This window comes from Ornithorhynchus anatinus, chromosome 17 (genome assembly GCF_004115215.2).
Source record: "Ornithorhynchus anatinus isolate Pmale09 chromosome 17, mOrnAna1.pri.v4, whole genome shotgun sequence".
Taxonomy (NCBI): Eukaryota; Metazoa; Chordata; class Mammalia; order Monotremata; family Ornithorhynchidae; genus Ornithorhynchus; species Ornithorhynchus anatinus.
The window spans coordinates 33612374-33628608 of NC_041744.1; the positions used below are offsets into that span (position 1 = coordinate 33612374).

Genomic DNA, 16235 nt, shown 5'->3' on the forward strand with positions numbered 1-16235 from the left:
TAACAAATGCCAACATTATTAACTGTGAGCCTCACGGGGGACCACCTGATGACCCTGTATCTGCCCCAGGGCTTAGAACAGTGCTCTGCACACAGTAAGCGCTTAACAAATACCAACATTATTATTAAAATGGAGATGAAGACTGTGAGCCTCACATGGGACCACCTGATGACCCCGTATGTCCCCCAGCGCTTAGAGCAGTGCTCTGCACGTAGGAAGCGCTTCACAAATACCCGCATTATTATTATTATCCACGCTGCCTTCTTCCTAGAGAAGCAGCATGGCTCATTGGAACGAGCCCGGGCTTGGGAGTCAGAGGTCATGAGTTCGAATCCCAGCTCTGCCACGTGTCAGCTGTGTGGGCAAGTCACCTGACTTCTCGGGGCCTCAGTTCCCTCATCTGTAAAATGGGGATGAAGACTGTGAGCCCCACGTGGGACAACCGGATTCCCCTGTGTCTACCCCAGCGCTTACAACAGTGCTCTGCACATAGTAGGCGCTTAACAAATACCAACATTATTCCTCCTCCTTCTCCTCTCCCCCCCAACGGCCGCCTTGAGGCTCCTGGGCCGGAAGTGCGGTTTGGCTGGCGCGTTGGCGGGCGGACTTCCGGCGTCGCTCTAGTCCCGGGCGGTGACTTCCGGTTGTTTGGCTCGGTGGCGCGGGGGCGCACTTCCGGCGTCGCTCTAGGCTCTGGCGGTGACTTCCGGTGTGTGGGCTCGGTGGCGCGGGCGGGCGGTGACGGCGGAGGAAGATGGCGGACGGGCCGGCGGCGGCGGCGGCGGCGGGCGACGAGAAAGCGGAGAAGGCGCAGCGCGCGGGAGCCGCCGGAGGTGAAAACAAACCCAGCGCCGCTTCGGGGGCCGTGTGTTCGCGGGCCGGGGAGGGCGGGGGGCGGGGAGGACCAGGCACAGACAGCGAGGGAGGGAGGGAGGGAGGGGGGGGGGGGAGAAGCGCGGCCGCCGCGCCATTCCGGGCCCGCTCCCGCCCCCGCCCCCGCCCCCGCCCCACACGAACGCCGCCTTCTCCAGCAGCAGCAGCAGCAGCAGCATCATGTTGGGGTTTGCTGAGCGCTTACTCTGCGCACAGCACTGCTCTAAGCGCTGGGGGACATACAGGCTCATCAGGTGGCCCCGCATGAGCCTCACAGGCTTCAACCCCATTTTAATTACCGTCATGTTGGTATTTGTGAAGCGCCTACTAGGTGCAGAGCACTGCCCTCAGCGCTGGGGGGGACACAGGGTCGTCAGGTGGCAGAGCCTTCATCTCCATTTTAGTAACAATAATAATAAAGCTGGTATTTGCTAAACGCTTACTAGGTGCAGAGCACTGCTCTAAGCGCTCGGGGAGAGACAGGGTCATCAGGGGGTCCCCTGTGAGAGTCAGAGTCTTCATCTCCATTTTAATAATCATAATAATAATAAAGTTGGTATTTGCTAAGCGCTTACTATGCGCAGAGCACTGCTGCAAGCGCTGGGGCAGATACGGGGTCATCAGGTGGTCCCCTGTGAAAGTCAGAGTCTTCCTCTCCACTTTAATAATAATAATAAAGTTGGTATTTGCTAAGCGCTTACCGCGCGCAGAGCACTGCTCTAAGCGCTGGGGGAGAGACAGGGTCATCAGGTGGTCCCATGTGAGACTCAGAGTCTTTATCTCCATTTTAATAATAACCAGGTTGGTATTTCTTAAGCGCTTACTATGCACAGAGCACTGCTCTGAGCGCTGGGGGAGATACAGGGTCATCTGGTGGTCCCCCGTGAGGCTCACAGTCTTTATCCCCATTTTAATAATAATGATAATGTTGGTGTTTGTTAAGCGCTTACTCTGTGCAGAGCACTGTTCTAAGCGCTGGGAGAGATACAGGGTCATCAGGTGGCCCCCCGTGAGGCTCACCGTCTTCATCCCCGTTTTAATAATAATAAAGTGGGTATTTGTTAAGCACTTACTATGTGCCGAGCACTGTTTGAAGCACCGGGGGGAGGTGCAGGCTCATCAGATTGCCCCACTTGAGGCTCGCAGTCTTCACCTCCATTTTACAGAGGAGGTCACTGAGGCTCAGAGAAGGGGAGCGACTTGCCCCCAGTCACCCAGCTGACAAGTGGCGGGGCCGGGATTCATTCATTCATTCAATAGTATTTATTGAGCGCTTACTATGTGCAGAGCACTGTACTAAGCGCTTGGGATGAACAAGTCGGCAACAGATAGAGACAGTCCCTGCCGTTTGACGGGCTGACAGTCTAATCGGGGGAGACGGACAGACAAGAACAATGGCAATAAATAGGATTCGAACCCGTGACCTCTGACTCCCAAGCCCGGGCTCTTGCCACTGAGCCGCGCTGCTTCTCATATACCGTTTGGACTCTTCAACCCAGAGAGGGAGCCGGGGCTGAGCGTTTAGAGGAGGAGCGGCGTGGCCTGGCGGCGGGAGGCCGTGGGTTCGAATCCGGGCCTCAGTCCCCTCATCTGGGCGATGGGGACGAAGAGCGTGAGCCCCACGGGCTGGTCCCCTCCCTACCCCGGACCCGGGGACACCGCTTGGCACCGGCGATAGATGCCTCACAGACACAGACATACCCTCGTCGTGATTATTCTTCTTATCCTTAGGCCTTCTGGTAATTTCCCCCAGGCCCGTTTCCAAAATTCGGGGAGAGAACCCTTGCGGATCAGTGGCGTACGGAGCGGGGTGTCAGTGCCCGCTTGCGTCTCTTATTCACCGTGAATTGCCATGGGAACGAGATGAGGTCTTGGCTTTTTTTTCCCCGAAGAAAAATCAAGAGATCTGTTTCCTTATGCTGAGGGATCCCCAAAAGCTGCTTCTCCAAAAAAAGGAAAAAAAGCCAATGCTGTCAAGTAAAATCACTTGGCCCCGTACCCCTTTCGATCCTCAAAGGGACACGAGGTTGCGATGACATAGAAAACAGAGGTCTTTAAATAATTATAATAATAATGATGGCGTTTGTTAAGCACTTATTATGTGCCAAGCCCTCTTCTGAGCACTGGGGGGAGGGGATACAAGGCGATCAGGTTGTCCCACGTGGGGCTCACGGTCCTCGTCCCCATTTTACAGAGGAGATCATTGAGGCTCAGAGACTTGCCCAGAGTCCCCCAGCTGACAAGCGGCGGAGCCGGGATTAGAACCCACGACCCCCGACTCCCGAGCCCGGGCTCTTGGCCACCGAGCCGTGCTGCTTCTCCCTTCTCACTTCTCGCTAGCGGCACCTCCACAAATGGATCGTCCCGTTTCCTCACACTCTGAACATAGGTTTCGGATGCGGCATTTCGCTACTCGAAGCGGCTGCAGCACAGGACGTGGTCCTCAGTCCCCGCCCCCGGTCAATCCCTTGTATTTCTCGAGCCCTCAATGGTGTGCAGAACGCTGTACTAAGCTCTTGGGGAAGGTACGGCCCAACAGAGTCGGTGGACACTCTCCTCTCCCACAGTGGAATTCAGCGCTTTTCCAAAGCGTTACAAATGCTAGGCTGACCCCCAAAGCGCGCTTTATTCACCGCCAGCTAAGACGGTCCTCGGTAAATCTGTAAAACGACCCACTCCAGCCCCACGGTTAACACCGAGGGGAATGTTCTGCTCGCTGCCTCGTTTAATTCCCCCAAGAGGCGACGAGTATTTTTCCTGATACTCAAAATTAAGGGACGAGGGGCGGATTGAAGCCCAAACCCTCAAGATTCGCCGTAAAACAAAGGAGTGCCGGATGGAACTGAGGAAAAGAAAGAAGACACGCAAACTAGTCGGAAGGTTAAGGGGATCGGTTTAGGCCGGGGTAGCCCGGGAGCTGTTTTTATTGTCGATGAAAGGGAGAGGTTATGAAACATATCAGAAGAAATGTGCAAAAGTGTCCTTTGAAAGCAGTAGCTTATTTCTACAGTTAATTTACAGTGGTAGGGTTGAAAAAAAATGCCTCCTCAAAGTTGTGCATTTTCCAGAAAAAAAAAATTAATAGCTGTGGGTGGGACCGTTGTGAAGGGGTTTAAATCGAAGATTTTATAGCTCACAAAGAAGATGGAAATCTCCCTGATGAAATTGCATTGTTAACTCAGATTCAGAGCTGCTTTTTGGGAGAACTCTACTAGGAAAATTGGGCGGGTGTGTGATTTGGGCGAGAATCTTGTCACCGGAGTGAAAAGATTTCAACGGAAAGAAGCCGCCTCTGGCATACCCTTAATTTTCAATATCTGTCAATTTGTTTTTAGAGCAAAGCTGTACCGTTCAGTTATTTAGCAGTTGTACGACTGTATTCTCTGGGAACATACTGCTTAGGTTTGAAATAATCCCGTTGTCGAGGCCGTCGAATAATTTTGAGGTATCTTTTTTTGGTTCCAAACCGCTCTCGGTTTGGACGAGGAGAGTTCTCATTTCTAAAATCTAAGCCTTCCTAAATTAAGGTGGTTTGGTATGTTTTTTTCACCGTAGGCCAACGTGTGAAGGGAGACCGTCTCCCAGGTGAAATAAGCCGCTCGTAAATTTTGCGAGCATCGTCTTGCTAGGGGCACGGCTAGTTGGAGGGTAGTCAGTAACGGGGGAGCGTTCCCGTCGCAATCTAGACTGATGCCGTACAGTGCTCTGCACATAGTAAGTGCTCAGTAAATACTACTGAATGAATAAATACCCTAGATGGAGGAAACGGGGAGAGCCGCTGACGATAAACTCAGTGGGATCTTTGACAATTTGAAAAGAGCGAAGTGAAATTCAAAAATCGCCTTGGGGAGACGGTCCTACGATGACAGGGTGAGGAAAAACAGACCTGAGGAGGGGACTCAAGCAGTCATATTTATTGAGCGCTCACTGTGTGCAGATCACTGTACCCAGGCGCTTGGGAGAGTAGGGAGACTACTAGTTCCCCGCCCACAGAGAGCTCAGCATCCGGAGGGGGAAGACAGGCACTGAAGTACATGGTGGAATGTGCACATTAAATGCCGAGAGGCCTCTGGTGGGTTGAAAAAAGGGTGAAAATCCAAAGTGCAGGGGCCACACCGATGAGCGAGGGAGTAGGCAAGATGAGGGCTTAGTTGGGGAAGGCCTCTTGGAGGAGGTGTGATCAGGATCGCATCGCCTGACCCAAATGTTGCAGAAAGAGGCCCTGGGGGTCAGCGTGGACCACAAGCTGATGTTAAGCAATTTGGAGCCGTTTCCTTTTTTTTTTTAAGCCAACATGGCACGGGGATCACCTGCAGTCCTGTTATATTACTCTTATATTCAGACCCTTATTAGAAAGTCAGAATACCGAGGATTATTAGAATCTGAGTATTCTTAGAATCTCTTTCAACTTTTCAGCACCGAACTTGTGCTAGAGAAAGTGGAGGGGGTTCAGAAGGGGATACGGACCCTTCCTCAGTTTTCAAAGGGTATTTACCACGTCCTAGATGACTGGCGATTTAATTTTTTTGAAGCAGATGAAAAAGAGGGTTGTGGTTTTGTTTTTTTTTTCCGGTTTTCTTGCCGGTTAAAGGAAACATTCAGACTGGACCAGTTCTGTAATTAGTTCACATCATCTTACGCACATTCCAGGTGAACTAAAAATGCATCGGATTTTAATCTTTTCAGCTTCACGAAATAATGTTGCCCCCGATTCTTCCCAAAGTAAAATGAGGCCCAAAATCGAAAGAGACGCAGCGTGGCCTAGTACCACAAATACCGTTATTATCATTAGGGCTTTAAGGCTGTTTTATGAAAAGCAGATGACAAATATCTGCTTTAAATTTAGTATTCGGGAAAGCCTCACTTAAATGTATCTAATAGTTGACATTCAGATCGTTATCGTGTTCTATTGTTTAAACTGAGGATCGATAGGACATCAGGCTTTCCGTTTTAATTTCAGAGGGAAGCAGTTTACGTGGGTAGATATTGAAATTGCTGCATTTCAGAATCGTCATAGAAAACGTCAGGCTCTTTTAAAAAGCGAGTTGATAGCAAATAGGCTTGACTGACCCCGCTTGATTAATTATAAGTGCCTCCACACAGTGGGGATTTAGCCCCTCGAAGCCCCTAATGCAGCACCACGTGGGTCCAGAATCGACGGGAAAACGGCAGTTTCCTCAAGTCAGCAAATTGGAAAAGACGTTTGACTGTACTTGGGTTGTCTTCATTCTTTATTGAAGTTCAGAATTGCCAGCCCGGCTCTTTCCTGGGTTGTGTTTTGAGTGATGCCTGTCTGTTCTACTGAACATTGTGCTCTTGCTCCTTGGCGGAGAACTCGAGCGGCTGACCGCGACACCGGTTAGTTAACCGACTCCTCCTCGCTCCCCACCGCCACCCAAAACAAAAACGGCAAAAGGTCTTTCCAAATTCTGTGTGATTCAGTCATCGGGTCTTCGTACTTGTTAACGAAAACGTAGTTCCCCTGGGGGGAATCGAACCAGATGTAACTTCCGGAGTCCACGAATGCCTCGCTGTGGGCAGAGAACGTGTCTACCGACTCTCTTATGTTGTACTCTCCCAAGCTCTCCATACAGCGAACTGCACACGGCAAGAGCGCAGTAAATACAATCCATCGCCTGAAGTAAAACTTGCCATTGGGGCATCATTCAGTTAGCCCTCCCAGGCCTCCCTTCTGAAAGTTTCCCTTGATTTGCCCACCTCTGTATTTTTCCGGATATAGAAGTTGCTTGGGCCTCACATTTAATAGTGGAAGAATCAGTGGTCTCTCCTCCGGTTTTGTTTCTTCTGGAGACCCGTGGTGATCTCCGGGAAACAGCAGAACAGTACGCACGAAATAAAGAGATCTCACGGCGTGAGCAAACGCAGATGGCGTGACGAGAAATCTGCTGCCCGCCTATTAAATTTCCAAGGCGTCATTTCCACCCGGGAAGTTGTCCTCCCTCGATGCAGCCTTGTCTTTCATTTGGCCGGCTCAGCTCGGAGTCCCCGCCCTAGAAATGGGTCGCAGAGAAGCGGGGAAGAGTCACCGTCACCTTCAGGACCAGGGGTTTGGCATGCTGCTCTGACCTCTCTCACTGCTTTCCACTCAAACGTTTACCTCTCTTTTCTGTTCATTTTTGCTCCAAGCAGACGTGAAATCCGAGTTTGCTTGATTGTCTGTAACTAGTCACCCTCCAGCGAGAGGAATTTCCTGTTTCCCTGCCAGGCCGTAGTCTCGTCCATCTATAAGAATAAACTTGGTCCTTCACGAGGGTTTTTTTGTTTGTTTAACGGTGCCTACTGTGTGCCAGGCACTGTACCGAGCGCTGGAGTAGATACCAGCTACTCTTGTTAAGCTGTACAATCGATTGATTGTAGATTGCTTAATGGAGCCTGCAAATAAAATTCAGAATTGCCCTTAGGAAGAGATGGTTAACCTAGAATAAACCGCATTTCCTTTTCTTTTTTCCTTCAAATCCCAAATCCAGATGCCAGATGAGTAATCTTGCGCGGTTATAACTCTGATCACTGTAGACCCTCAGAGTTTCCAGTTCATCTGGTGCTTTCTTAACTTCTTCCTGTCATTCAGGATTTTTAATCACGGCGCGCAAGGAAAACACTGTAAACAATACGATCGGCCTTGCACTCTGTCAGACAAACAGGAAACGTGGGTGTTGTGTTCTTTGATTTGTGACGATGTACACGGTCATCAAAAGTGTCTTGTAAGCTCTTCGTGGGCAGGGATCGTCTAAACCAACTCTTTAGTAGAGTGCTTGGCACACAGTTAGGTGCCCAAGAATTAACTGGGATTTATTGATGGTCCAAGTTCCTCCTAAGCCAAGGGTCCTAGAATCCTACCTGATCTCATCTTGGAAAGACAAAAGGATTGACTTCTGAGCCCCCATCCTGTTAGTGGGGTTTTTTCCTCATTTTAATCTTTTTTCTCTCTCTCTTCTGATGTGGGTGTCTTGACTTCCCACCCGCACTCTTCCTATATGTGAAGCTGCTCTCTCTCGCTGTGAATTTCCAGTTTGTGACTCAGAATCGCTTCACCGGGTGGAGCGAGATGAAAGTGACAGAAGCGGTTGGCTGTATTGTCTTATAAGGCTGGGGAATATCCTCAGGTTATGTACCCAGAGTGGGCGTGATGGAATATAGTTGGAGAGGGCTCACCCCTCTCCCCAACCTCCCGACACCCTTCCCTTCCCTGTGCCACCCCCAACCCCCCAAACCGTAAATAATCTTTACAGTTCTCATAAGAGTAAGGTCCTCCTTGCAAGGAGACATTTTTGATCAACCGTCGCCTGTGTTGCCGAGTATTAGAAATGGAAAACCATTGTGTGTGTGTTCCTCTTATCGTAAGCTTTTGCTGAGGTTAAAGGGATTACGCCGAAGAGTTGGTAGAGTTTAATCGTAAAGAATCCAATATGCCGATTGTAACGAATGATGGAAAGATGTCTACAGGAACCTTTGTGAAAGCTCATGTCTGTACATAAAATGGCCCCGTACCGTGTCCCAGTTGAGTTTTGAAAGCGTCCCTTTCGGCGTCACCCAGTCCCAGTTCCCGCTGCGATGTGTTATCAGTGGAAGAGATGGCTGGGTTAGGAGGTATACGGTCGCAGAGTAGGTACCCTCCCTTTAACGATGCTTTTTTGAGGTTGCTGCTCCCATCGATCTGCTTAGTAACAATAGCTCATCTTGGTAAGTTGTTTCGACTTCACCAGGACCTGAAGAAGAGGCAGAAAAACCTGTGAAAACTAAGACTGTTTCTTCCAGTAATGGAGGGGAAAGTTCGAGTCGCAGCACAGAAAAGCGATCTGCTGAAGAAGAAGCCGAAGACTTTTCAACAAAGCCTGCAAAAATCTCCAAGTTTGGATTTGCCATAGGTAGTCAGACGACAAAGAAAGCACCGGTCATATCCATCAAACTTGGAGCAAGCGTAAGTTCCCGTTCTGGAATTTGTGACTTTTATCAGAGGCGAAGTGGGGGTCCGCGGGAAGGGGATGTATTGACGGAGTTAAAAAAGAATAAAAATAATGAAACGATGCCTCCGTTTTGACTAAGGAGGAGCCCGTATGCTTCCGTAGGCCCGTTCGAAAGGACCCACGGGAGAGGCGGATTGCCGTGGGGATCTCGGGGGTGACCAAGGGGTGTGTAGTGAGGGAGCTGTTTGTGGTGGTTACTAGGGAATCAAAGGGGGAGAGACCTCTTTGACGGGGTAACTTTAGATGTCAGTCTGTCGGTGATCCAGAGCGTCGAGTGAGAGGCTTGGCGAGGCTTAGTCGTGAGTCCTTCCTTCACGGGAGTCACAGTCTAACCGAGCATCACAACCTCTATGCGAGGACAGTTGCTAGTTGGTGAAGCCGTGTTAGGGTTTTGAGGACTCATTCGGCTTCTTTTTGCAATACAACTTCCTTTTCCCGATACCGATGGCCCATGTATAATTTTAAATAGTCGGCCTCCACGTTGGCGACGTAGGCTGATCCATTTTCCCCCGGGCTAGTAGTCCAGTACTTCCTCCGGTCAAGAAGTATGTGACGGAGCCCCGCAGAACCTGATCTCAACTCGGGGACCTGAGCCCCTTCAGCCCCCATTCTGACCATGCTAAGGCTTGGCACTGGCTTTGGTCCCACCCACCTCTGATCCGGCAGTGCCCGCGGGGAGAGCCGACGGGGCTGGCACCGGGCGTGTCTGCTCCTGCCAAGGTTCCGGTGCCCAGACCATCCTTTGCTCCCAGATACGGAGAACTCTTGGGAAAAATACAGCCCTATTAAGTTGTAGGCCCTCTCCCCCACTGCAGCTGAAGGCATTCTTGAGCATTTGTCTCCTTGATCCCACCAGGCGGACCCCCGTGGGTGGAAGGCAACATTGCCGATTCGGAGACGACGGCCTTTTCGGGTCGACTTCCCCAAAGTCACATAATCGGTGGCAGACTTCCCCAAAGTCACATAATCGGTGGCAGAGCCGGAACCATCAGCCAGTGGTGTTTATCGAGCGCTCGCTACGTGCAGAGCGCCGTACGGAGCGCTCTTGGGAGAGCAGTTAGGCAGACACGACCCCTGCCCATAACGGGTTTAAGGTCTGGGGGGGAGACGGACATTAACGGGAATGATTTACAAACGAGCGCCCGGCATTCCCTCCTTCCCGCCGGCTTCCCTAGGGTCCCGGGTGCCACACCCCTGAATGGCGAGATGGGGGTTATTGGAAAGGTGTTGCGAGAGAGCAGTGCTGTTCGTGGAGGGAGACGGGTTTTGCTCCGTCAGCCAACCACCCCTTCGTTGATTCATCGTCATATTTATTGAGCACTTGCTGTGTGCAGAGCGCTCCTTCCCCCTCACCCTGCTCGCCTAGCCTCGGTTTTCAAAAGTACTTCAGAGTTGGGTGGCACTCGGCTGCCTCCAAAAGAAAGGAACAGGCGGTTACGCAACTAGCTGCCGTTCAACCTCCTTCAAGGCCCAGGAGACCCGAACCGGAGAGTCGGTACCCTCGACCCAGGGCCTGACCGATCCAGGCTGGATTCGAGGCTCGGCCATCCCATGGCTTGGCGGCGGAAATCGCCGCTAGAAAAATTGGGAAAGAACCTGAGAGCGGCTCACCAGAATGTCCTAGACTGATACTCTTTTAACTTTAAGGACCAGGCTCAGGCTTTAAATGAGGCCCCGGTTTACTGTTCTGAGGCACTAAAAGCAGATTGCTTTACGATGCACATTTCAGTGTCTGAGTCTTTCCGGCATTTTTTTTTAATGGTATTTAAGCGCTTACTCTGGGTCAAACGCTATTTTAAGCGTTGGGGTAGATACGGGTCAATCACTTGGGAGAGAGTCCCTGTCCCACCTGGGGCTCACAGCCAAGGAGGAGGGAGAACAGATATCGAATCCCTATTTTTCAGTAGAGGAAACCGAGGCACAGAGAGGGGAAGGGACTTGCCCGAGGCCATACAGCAGGCGAGTGGCGGAGCCGGGATTAGAACCCAAGTCCTTTGGCCCTCAGACCCGTGCTCCGTTCTCCAGGCCACACCGCTTCCCCCCGGTATTGTGCTAGTGGATTATTTTATCGTGACTCGGTACATTTTTCTCTTCTGCAGAAGCCTAAAGAACCCGTTCCAACTCTTGCTCCAAAAACTCTATCAGTAGCAGCAGTTTTCAACGAAGACGATGATGTAAGTTGATACGGTCTCGACGACTGCTCTACTTTTAATGCCGCGAGTGACGGAACGACCCTTGCCCTGTCAGGTTGGGGTTATGACGCGCCCTTCTTCGGCGGCCAGGCGTCTCGCCCTACCCACTCGCCGAGGGGGGCGGGTGATCTTTGAAATCTCCTCCGGTCTTCCTCCCCCGACCCCTGCAAGCGGGAGGAGCTCCAGACGTCCGTGACCGCGGCGTGGAGAAGCTGCAGCTGGACGGTTGGGTTTATTGCCCGTTTACAGTCCCCCGCGCCCTGGAGAACACTCAGTAAATGGGATCGATCGGGGGTGTGCGTAGGCGGTGCGTACTCGTGCCGGTGTAGTACTTGCGAGCGGCGCTTTGCACGCAGTAAGCGCTCGGGAAATTGGATTTGAATGAAAGGTCTACGTGCGTACTCTGGGCCCGAAGGACTCTAAGGAGGATAAAGTAACGGGCCGGCCTCGGTTAAAGCACCGACATCTCCAATCGTCCAGAATTAAAGCAGCACTCCAAAACTGACCGAATCAAATATCGAATCCTCTTCCCGAGCGGGCCCGGATTTCAGTCTTCTGCCGTTGTTTTGGGTCCAGGGGACCTTTTGTCACGGATGATGGGTGCTTGTTACTGCCCGATCATTGTGTGAATTCTTTCCCCGCCTCAGTAGCAGAGCGAGTGGCTTTCTCGCTTGAAGAGGCGGGAACTTACCTGGGTTAAAAAAAATAATAAATTCCTCCTAGAGGGGGAGTGACATCAGTTAACAAAGAGGCGGAAAGTGGATCGAGGCGAACGCGCTTTTGGGGACAGGGTGGTCGTCCGATTGGCTCCTAAATGCACTGGAGTTCGAAAGGTGCGCTTGACCTCGGTATGACTCTGGTCTGGATGACCGATTTCCCCTTTGGCCTGCGGGTTGCCACCGTCCACAGCAAGATACACTGATCTCAGTTGGGTTTGGGTTCCGCTTAACACTGCCGTAAACTATAGGCACGGAAGGTAGACTGTCCTATAGACCACAGACCGATCCCTTTTGCGGTCGGACACGTGATTGTTTAGGTTTTTACCGGAGCGTCTCTCACCTATAAATTGCCTGTGCTTGGTGGGACCGCTCTGTCTGACGTTATAGAGTACGCTATAGGTAATGTGACTCGTGGGAAAGGAATAGCATAACGTAATTATCGTGTAATATCTATCTTTTGTCTCTCATAATTCAGAGTGAACCAGAGGAAATGCCTCCAGAAGCCAAGATGCGCATGAAGAACATTGGAAGGTATGATTTTTTGTGTGTGTGTCGGTCGACTTTGGTACGAGGTTTGGAGGAACAGCCTTGTATGTGCTGTAGACCAGAGGGAGAGGTAGATGCAGGAGAGAATCAATGGAAAAGTGATTTCCCCATCTTGAAATAAGTCTCAGGATCCATCTTATTCCCGGTCAAGTTGTAGCATTTATCGTTGCTGATCACTTCTGATCTTGGTCTTCCGATTTTTTTTCCAACTCATTCTTTGCGATGCACGATCCTCCGCTTATTCTCCTTGAGCACCCTGCTTGTTTGCCAAGGGAGTTGGATGGGTGGCTAATTTTCTTCCCCCTCCTCTGTCACGTTTCCTCGGTATCCCTCTCCCAAAGTATGGCAGGCCAGGGGGGAAGGCAGTAGCGTCTTGCGTGCGCCTGGCCATCCGAGTTAGAATTCTTGAATGCAGATAATCGTGGTGTGTCTTAGTGCTTGGCAGATAGGAAGCCCCTGAGGTTGAGGTACAGTCCGTTTGGATCAGACTCTGTCCCGGTTTAGTCTAAGGGGAGGGAGGACTCGTCTTCTCCCCATTTTTACAGACTGGGGAAAGGAGGCCCAGAGAATTGGAGGGATTCGCCCCCAGCCACAGTGCGGGAAAGAGCCAGGAGCCGGGAATAGAACCCAGGTGTCCTGACTCCCAGACCTGGGCTTTTTTCGCCAGGCCACGTTGCTTCTGTAGAACAGAGTCTCTCCCACTGAGACTCTTTGCTGTTCTTAGTGGTTTAAGAACACATCCCTCTTTCTGGAGCTTTTAGCAGCTCATCACAAAACCAGAGTTTACCAAAGCGGAGACACTTGGAGTTTTCCACTAGCGCTATAAAGCTGGAACCCACTGGCTTGGCCACCGTAGACTGATTGCCTTTGCCAGTTCCTAGAGGTAGGTGCGGCCAGTGTCAAACGTTTCTTGGCATTCTGTGGCGCTAGGCAGTACAAAATACTAGGAAGAGCTCTTTAAAAAAGCACAAAACAATGTAAAGAATCCACTCCGGTTGGATCGAAACTATGCCAATTTGTCTTTTTCCCAAAAGGCTTTAAATGGCCAGAAAATACAATGGAAACCTGCCCTAGAAACAATTTTTGGCCGTGGCGGCGGGAAGTCGAAACATTTTTAGCAGGACGTCGCCGATCGATCCTCCCCTCCCAGAGCGTGCCGGGATCCACGCCGTTGCAAGTGACCTGTCAGCGCGATCCCAGGGTGCTAATGTTCTCGGACCCACAAGGGAAGAATTTTGTGTTAGAACAGACAGGCGTGTCCTCGGGATAGGATATGGCAGGGAATGCTGTCGTAGTAGGGTAACTCCTGTTAATCTGCTCAAAACGATGGTTTCCTGAGAAGGCAAAATGCCGGTAGACCGTAAGCTCGTCGCGTTGTCGAGTCCAGTCTAGGGTGTTAGGTTACCCTGATTTAGGGAAACTTAAAAGGGCAACCCGCTTTTATTTTTAATGGTATTCAGGTGTTTACTCGGTGGCAGCTACCGTTCTAAGCGCCGGGGTCGATACTAGCTAATCAGGTTGGACACGGTCCGGGTCCCAAGTGGGGCTCCCGGTTTTACTCCCCATATTACAGATGGGATAACTGAGGCCCAGCAGTGAAGTCACTCGCCCGAGGTCAGACAAGTGGCGGAGTTGAAACCCGGGACCTCGTGAGTCCCAGGCCAGCGCCCTACCCGCTAGGCCACGCCGCTTCTCGGGTGCACTTACGAGAAAGAGTTGGGAAAAGGGAGAGGAGAGCATCTCCTGCCCCGATCCGGTTGTGTTTTATCTCCACGCCGAGTGGCCAGAAACGTGACCGGTCGCTCCTCTTTTGTATTTTGACAAAACAGGGACACCCCGACATCGGCAGGACCAAACTCCTTCAACAAAGGAAAGCATGGATTTTCTGACAACCAGAAGCTCTGGGAACGAAATATCAAATCTCACCTTGGGAATGTCCACGACCAAGACGATGACTAAACGATGCGTTCGGAGGTTGGGGTGTGGGGGACGGGTGTGATGTTCAAGGAACCGTTTCCTTTTTTTTTTTTTTTTTTTTTTAAAGAATGGTATGAGACTATCTTTGGAGCCACTTTTTTTTAAAAAAAAGATGGAGTGGTACACTAATAAACGAGAGTTTGAAATTAGAGGTAATTTATGTTTTATATACAGATCTCGACATTTGCTAATTTTGTAGTTTCATGTGATTAGTTTGAAAAGGTTACAGCTAATAAAGAAATCAGAAGTGGTACCTTTTTAAGAATCGATTATTTTTTTAGTCACATCGATTAGCACGTTGAGGGGGACGGAGAAAGGTTACTGTCTCTCAGCAAGTTCAGACCGAAGGCGTACATCCCTTTGAACGGGCTTTTTAACTCCCCCTTTAGACTAGGCAAATGGCTCCCAAGAACAGCCTTAAAAAGAGAGGAGAAGCTGCACCGGGAGGGGAGCGTACCGAGGCTCTTGTTTGGAAAATCCCTGAGACAGATGAAAAATCTGCCTTTCCGGCCCCTCCCCGCCACATGCGCTTTCAGTTGTTTTAATGGTTTTAAAAACTAGCGATTACATTGCTGTCAGTGGCTTAGAGAAGCTTAGCTCTTACACAGAAGACCCCGCGACCTATTTGAAACTCTCGGTAAAGTGCTGAATATCTGATAAGGTTTATTTCACCCCATTAAATGGGGTTCGGTCTACTTCGTTTTAGTCTTCGGAGAACATTACAGAGTAAGCTAGTATCTTCATTGTGCTCCTTAATGCTTGGTATTAACTAGCGCCCGGTAGCGACTTCACTCGATCTGAGGCAGACGAGCAAGGAAGCCGGTGTATCTTTAGAATAGAAGGCCCCACCACAAATAATTCAGCTGTGTATATGGCACAGACATCATTTGGTTTAGTTTTGCTTCCAAGAGGGATAAAAGCCACATCGACCCCTCCCCCGGTACTTTGTTACTCATAGGGACTGTTAATGGGCACGTCCCCCCCATAAACTTTTAAATTTCTGATGGGTTTGGTGGAGAGAGGCCGTGCCTGCCCCTATTTCTGGATGAAGATGCGAAGGTCAGATCTGAAGTTAGTCAATTTCAGTATTGACTCCCGCCCCCTTTTGCAGCCCGTTTCAGGTATTCCAAACAGCAAGATGGGGGGGGAAGAGCGCATCTTTGATCTCTAGCGAAGAGCCGACCGCTTAGGCTTTGAGTTTGTAAGTTCCAAAATATTTTTTTTTCTGTATTTTTGTATCGTATGTGTAATCTTTATTTTCTTTTGAAACATGATGCAGTTGGATCACCTGTACCAGTCTGTTACGAGCTTTGTCAGAAACCTAACAGATGTACGTTTTCTTTAAGATCTCAGCGCTGAATCCGAAGGCGGTTTCAGACTATTCCGCGGGTGACGGAGATGCCCGCCGAGTTAGATTAGGTCGCCGTTCCGGAGAAGCAGCCCGGCTCGCCGTATATTCCCACCCTCTGTCCAACTCGCGTTTATGTTTAGAATAAGCCCCAAGTAAAGCGATGGAAGTGGATCTACAACTACTAGTTCTCATTTATGTCATTTCTTTTCACCCGTGCTCTGTGGGCAACCTGATTCTGTCTACTGCGGTTAAAAGTTTCTGTAACCGAGAGGGGCGAGAGGTGACCGGGACGAGCGTCTTTACTAAAACATCAATAAACTTTGGTCAAATAAAAGTAGCCGTTTCGGGTCTGGCTGGGAAGGTTCTCCGTCAACAGAGCGACGACTGAGCGTTGAGCTTCTGCCGCGCCCGGTGAGGTGAATAAATGCCCGCCTGCCCTCTGGCCACCTCTGGGGCCAGTTGGGAGGCGGGGAGGGGGTCGTGGAGGGGTTTTAAGCGGGTGGAGTCGGCCGAGTTCAGCGGTCGCTTCCTCGGGAAAGCGTTAAACTCAACTGGGCGAACCGAACGGCAGGCCCGCGAGCAGGAGTCAGGA

At 50.6% G+C, this 16235-nt stretch overlaps 1 protein-coding gene across 1 annotated transcript; it reads left to right on the forward strand.

Annotated features, from left to right (window-relative positions):
- Nucleotides 1-737: 737 nt before the first annotated feature.
- LOC100089534 (PEST proteolytic signal containing nuclear protein) lies at nt 738-15977 on the forward strand. Its single transcript, XM_029082156.2, has 5 exons — nt 738-833; nt 8598-8812; nt 10958-11032; nt 12245-12300; nt 14145-15977. The coding sequence occupies exons 1-5, from the start codon at nt 755-757 to the stop codon at nt 14272-14274; spliced, it is 555 nt and encodes a 184-aa protein (XP_028937989.1). The 5' UTR covers nt 738-754; the 3' UTR covers nt 14275-15977.
- Nucleotides 15978-16235: the final 258 nt, after the last annotated feature.

Bases quoted from the DNA above. Each gene is read 5' to 3' on its own strand.
- LOC100089534 (XM_029082156.2), top strand. From the start codon at position 755: ATGGCGGACGGGCCGGCGGCGGCGGCGGCGGCGGGCGACGAGAAAGCG. The intron at 8,813-10,957 runs GTAAGTTCCCGT...TCTCTTCTGCAG, and splicing joins CCATCAAACTTGGAGCAAGC to AAGCCTAAAGAACCCGTTCC. The intron at 12,301-14,144 runs GTATGATTTTTT...TTGACAAAACAG, and splicing joins CGCATGAAGAACATTGGAAG to GGACACCCCGACATCGGCAG.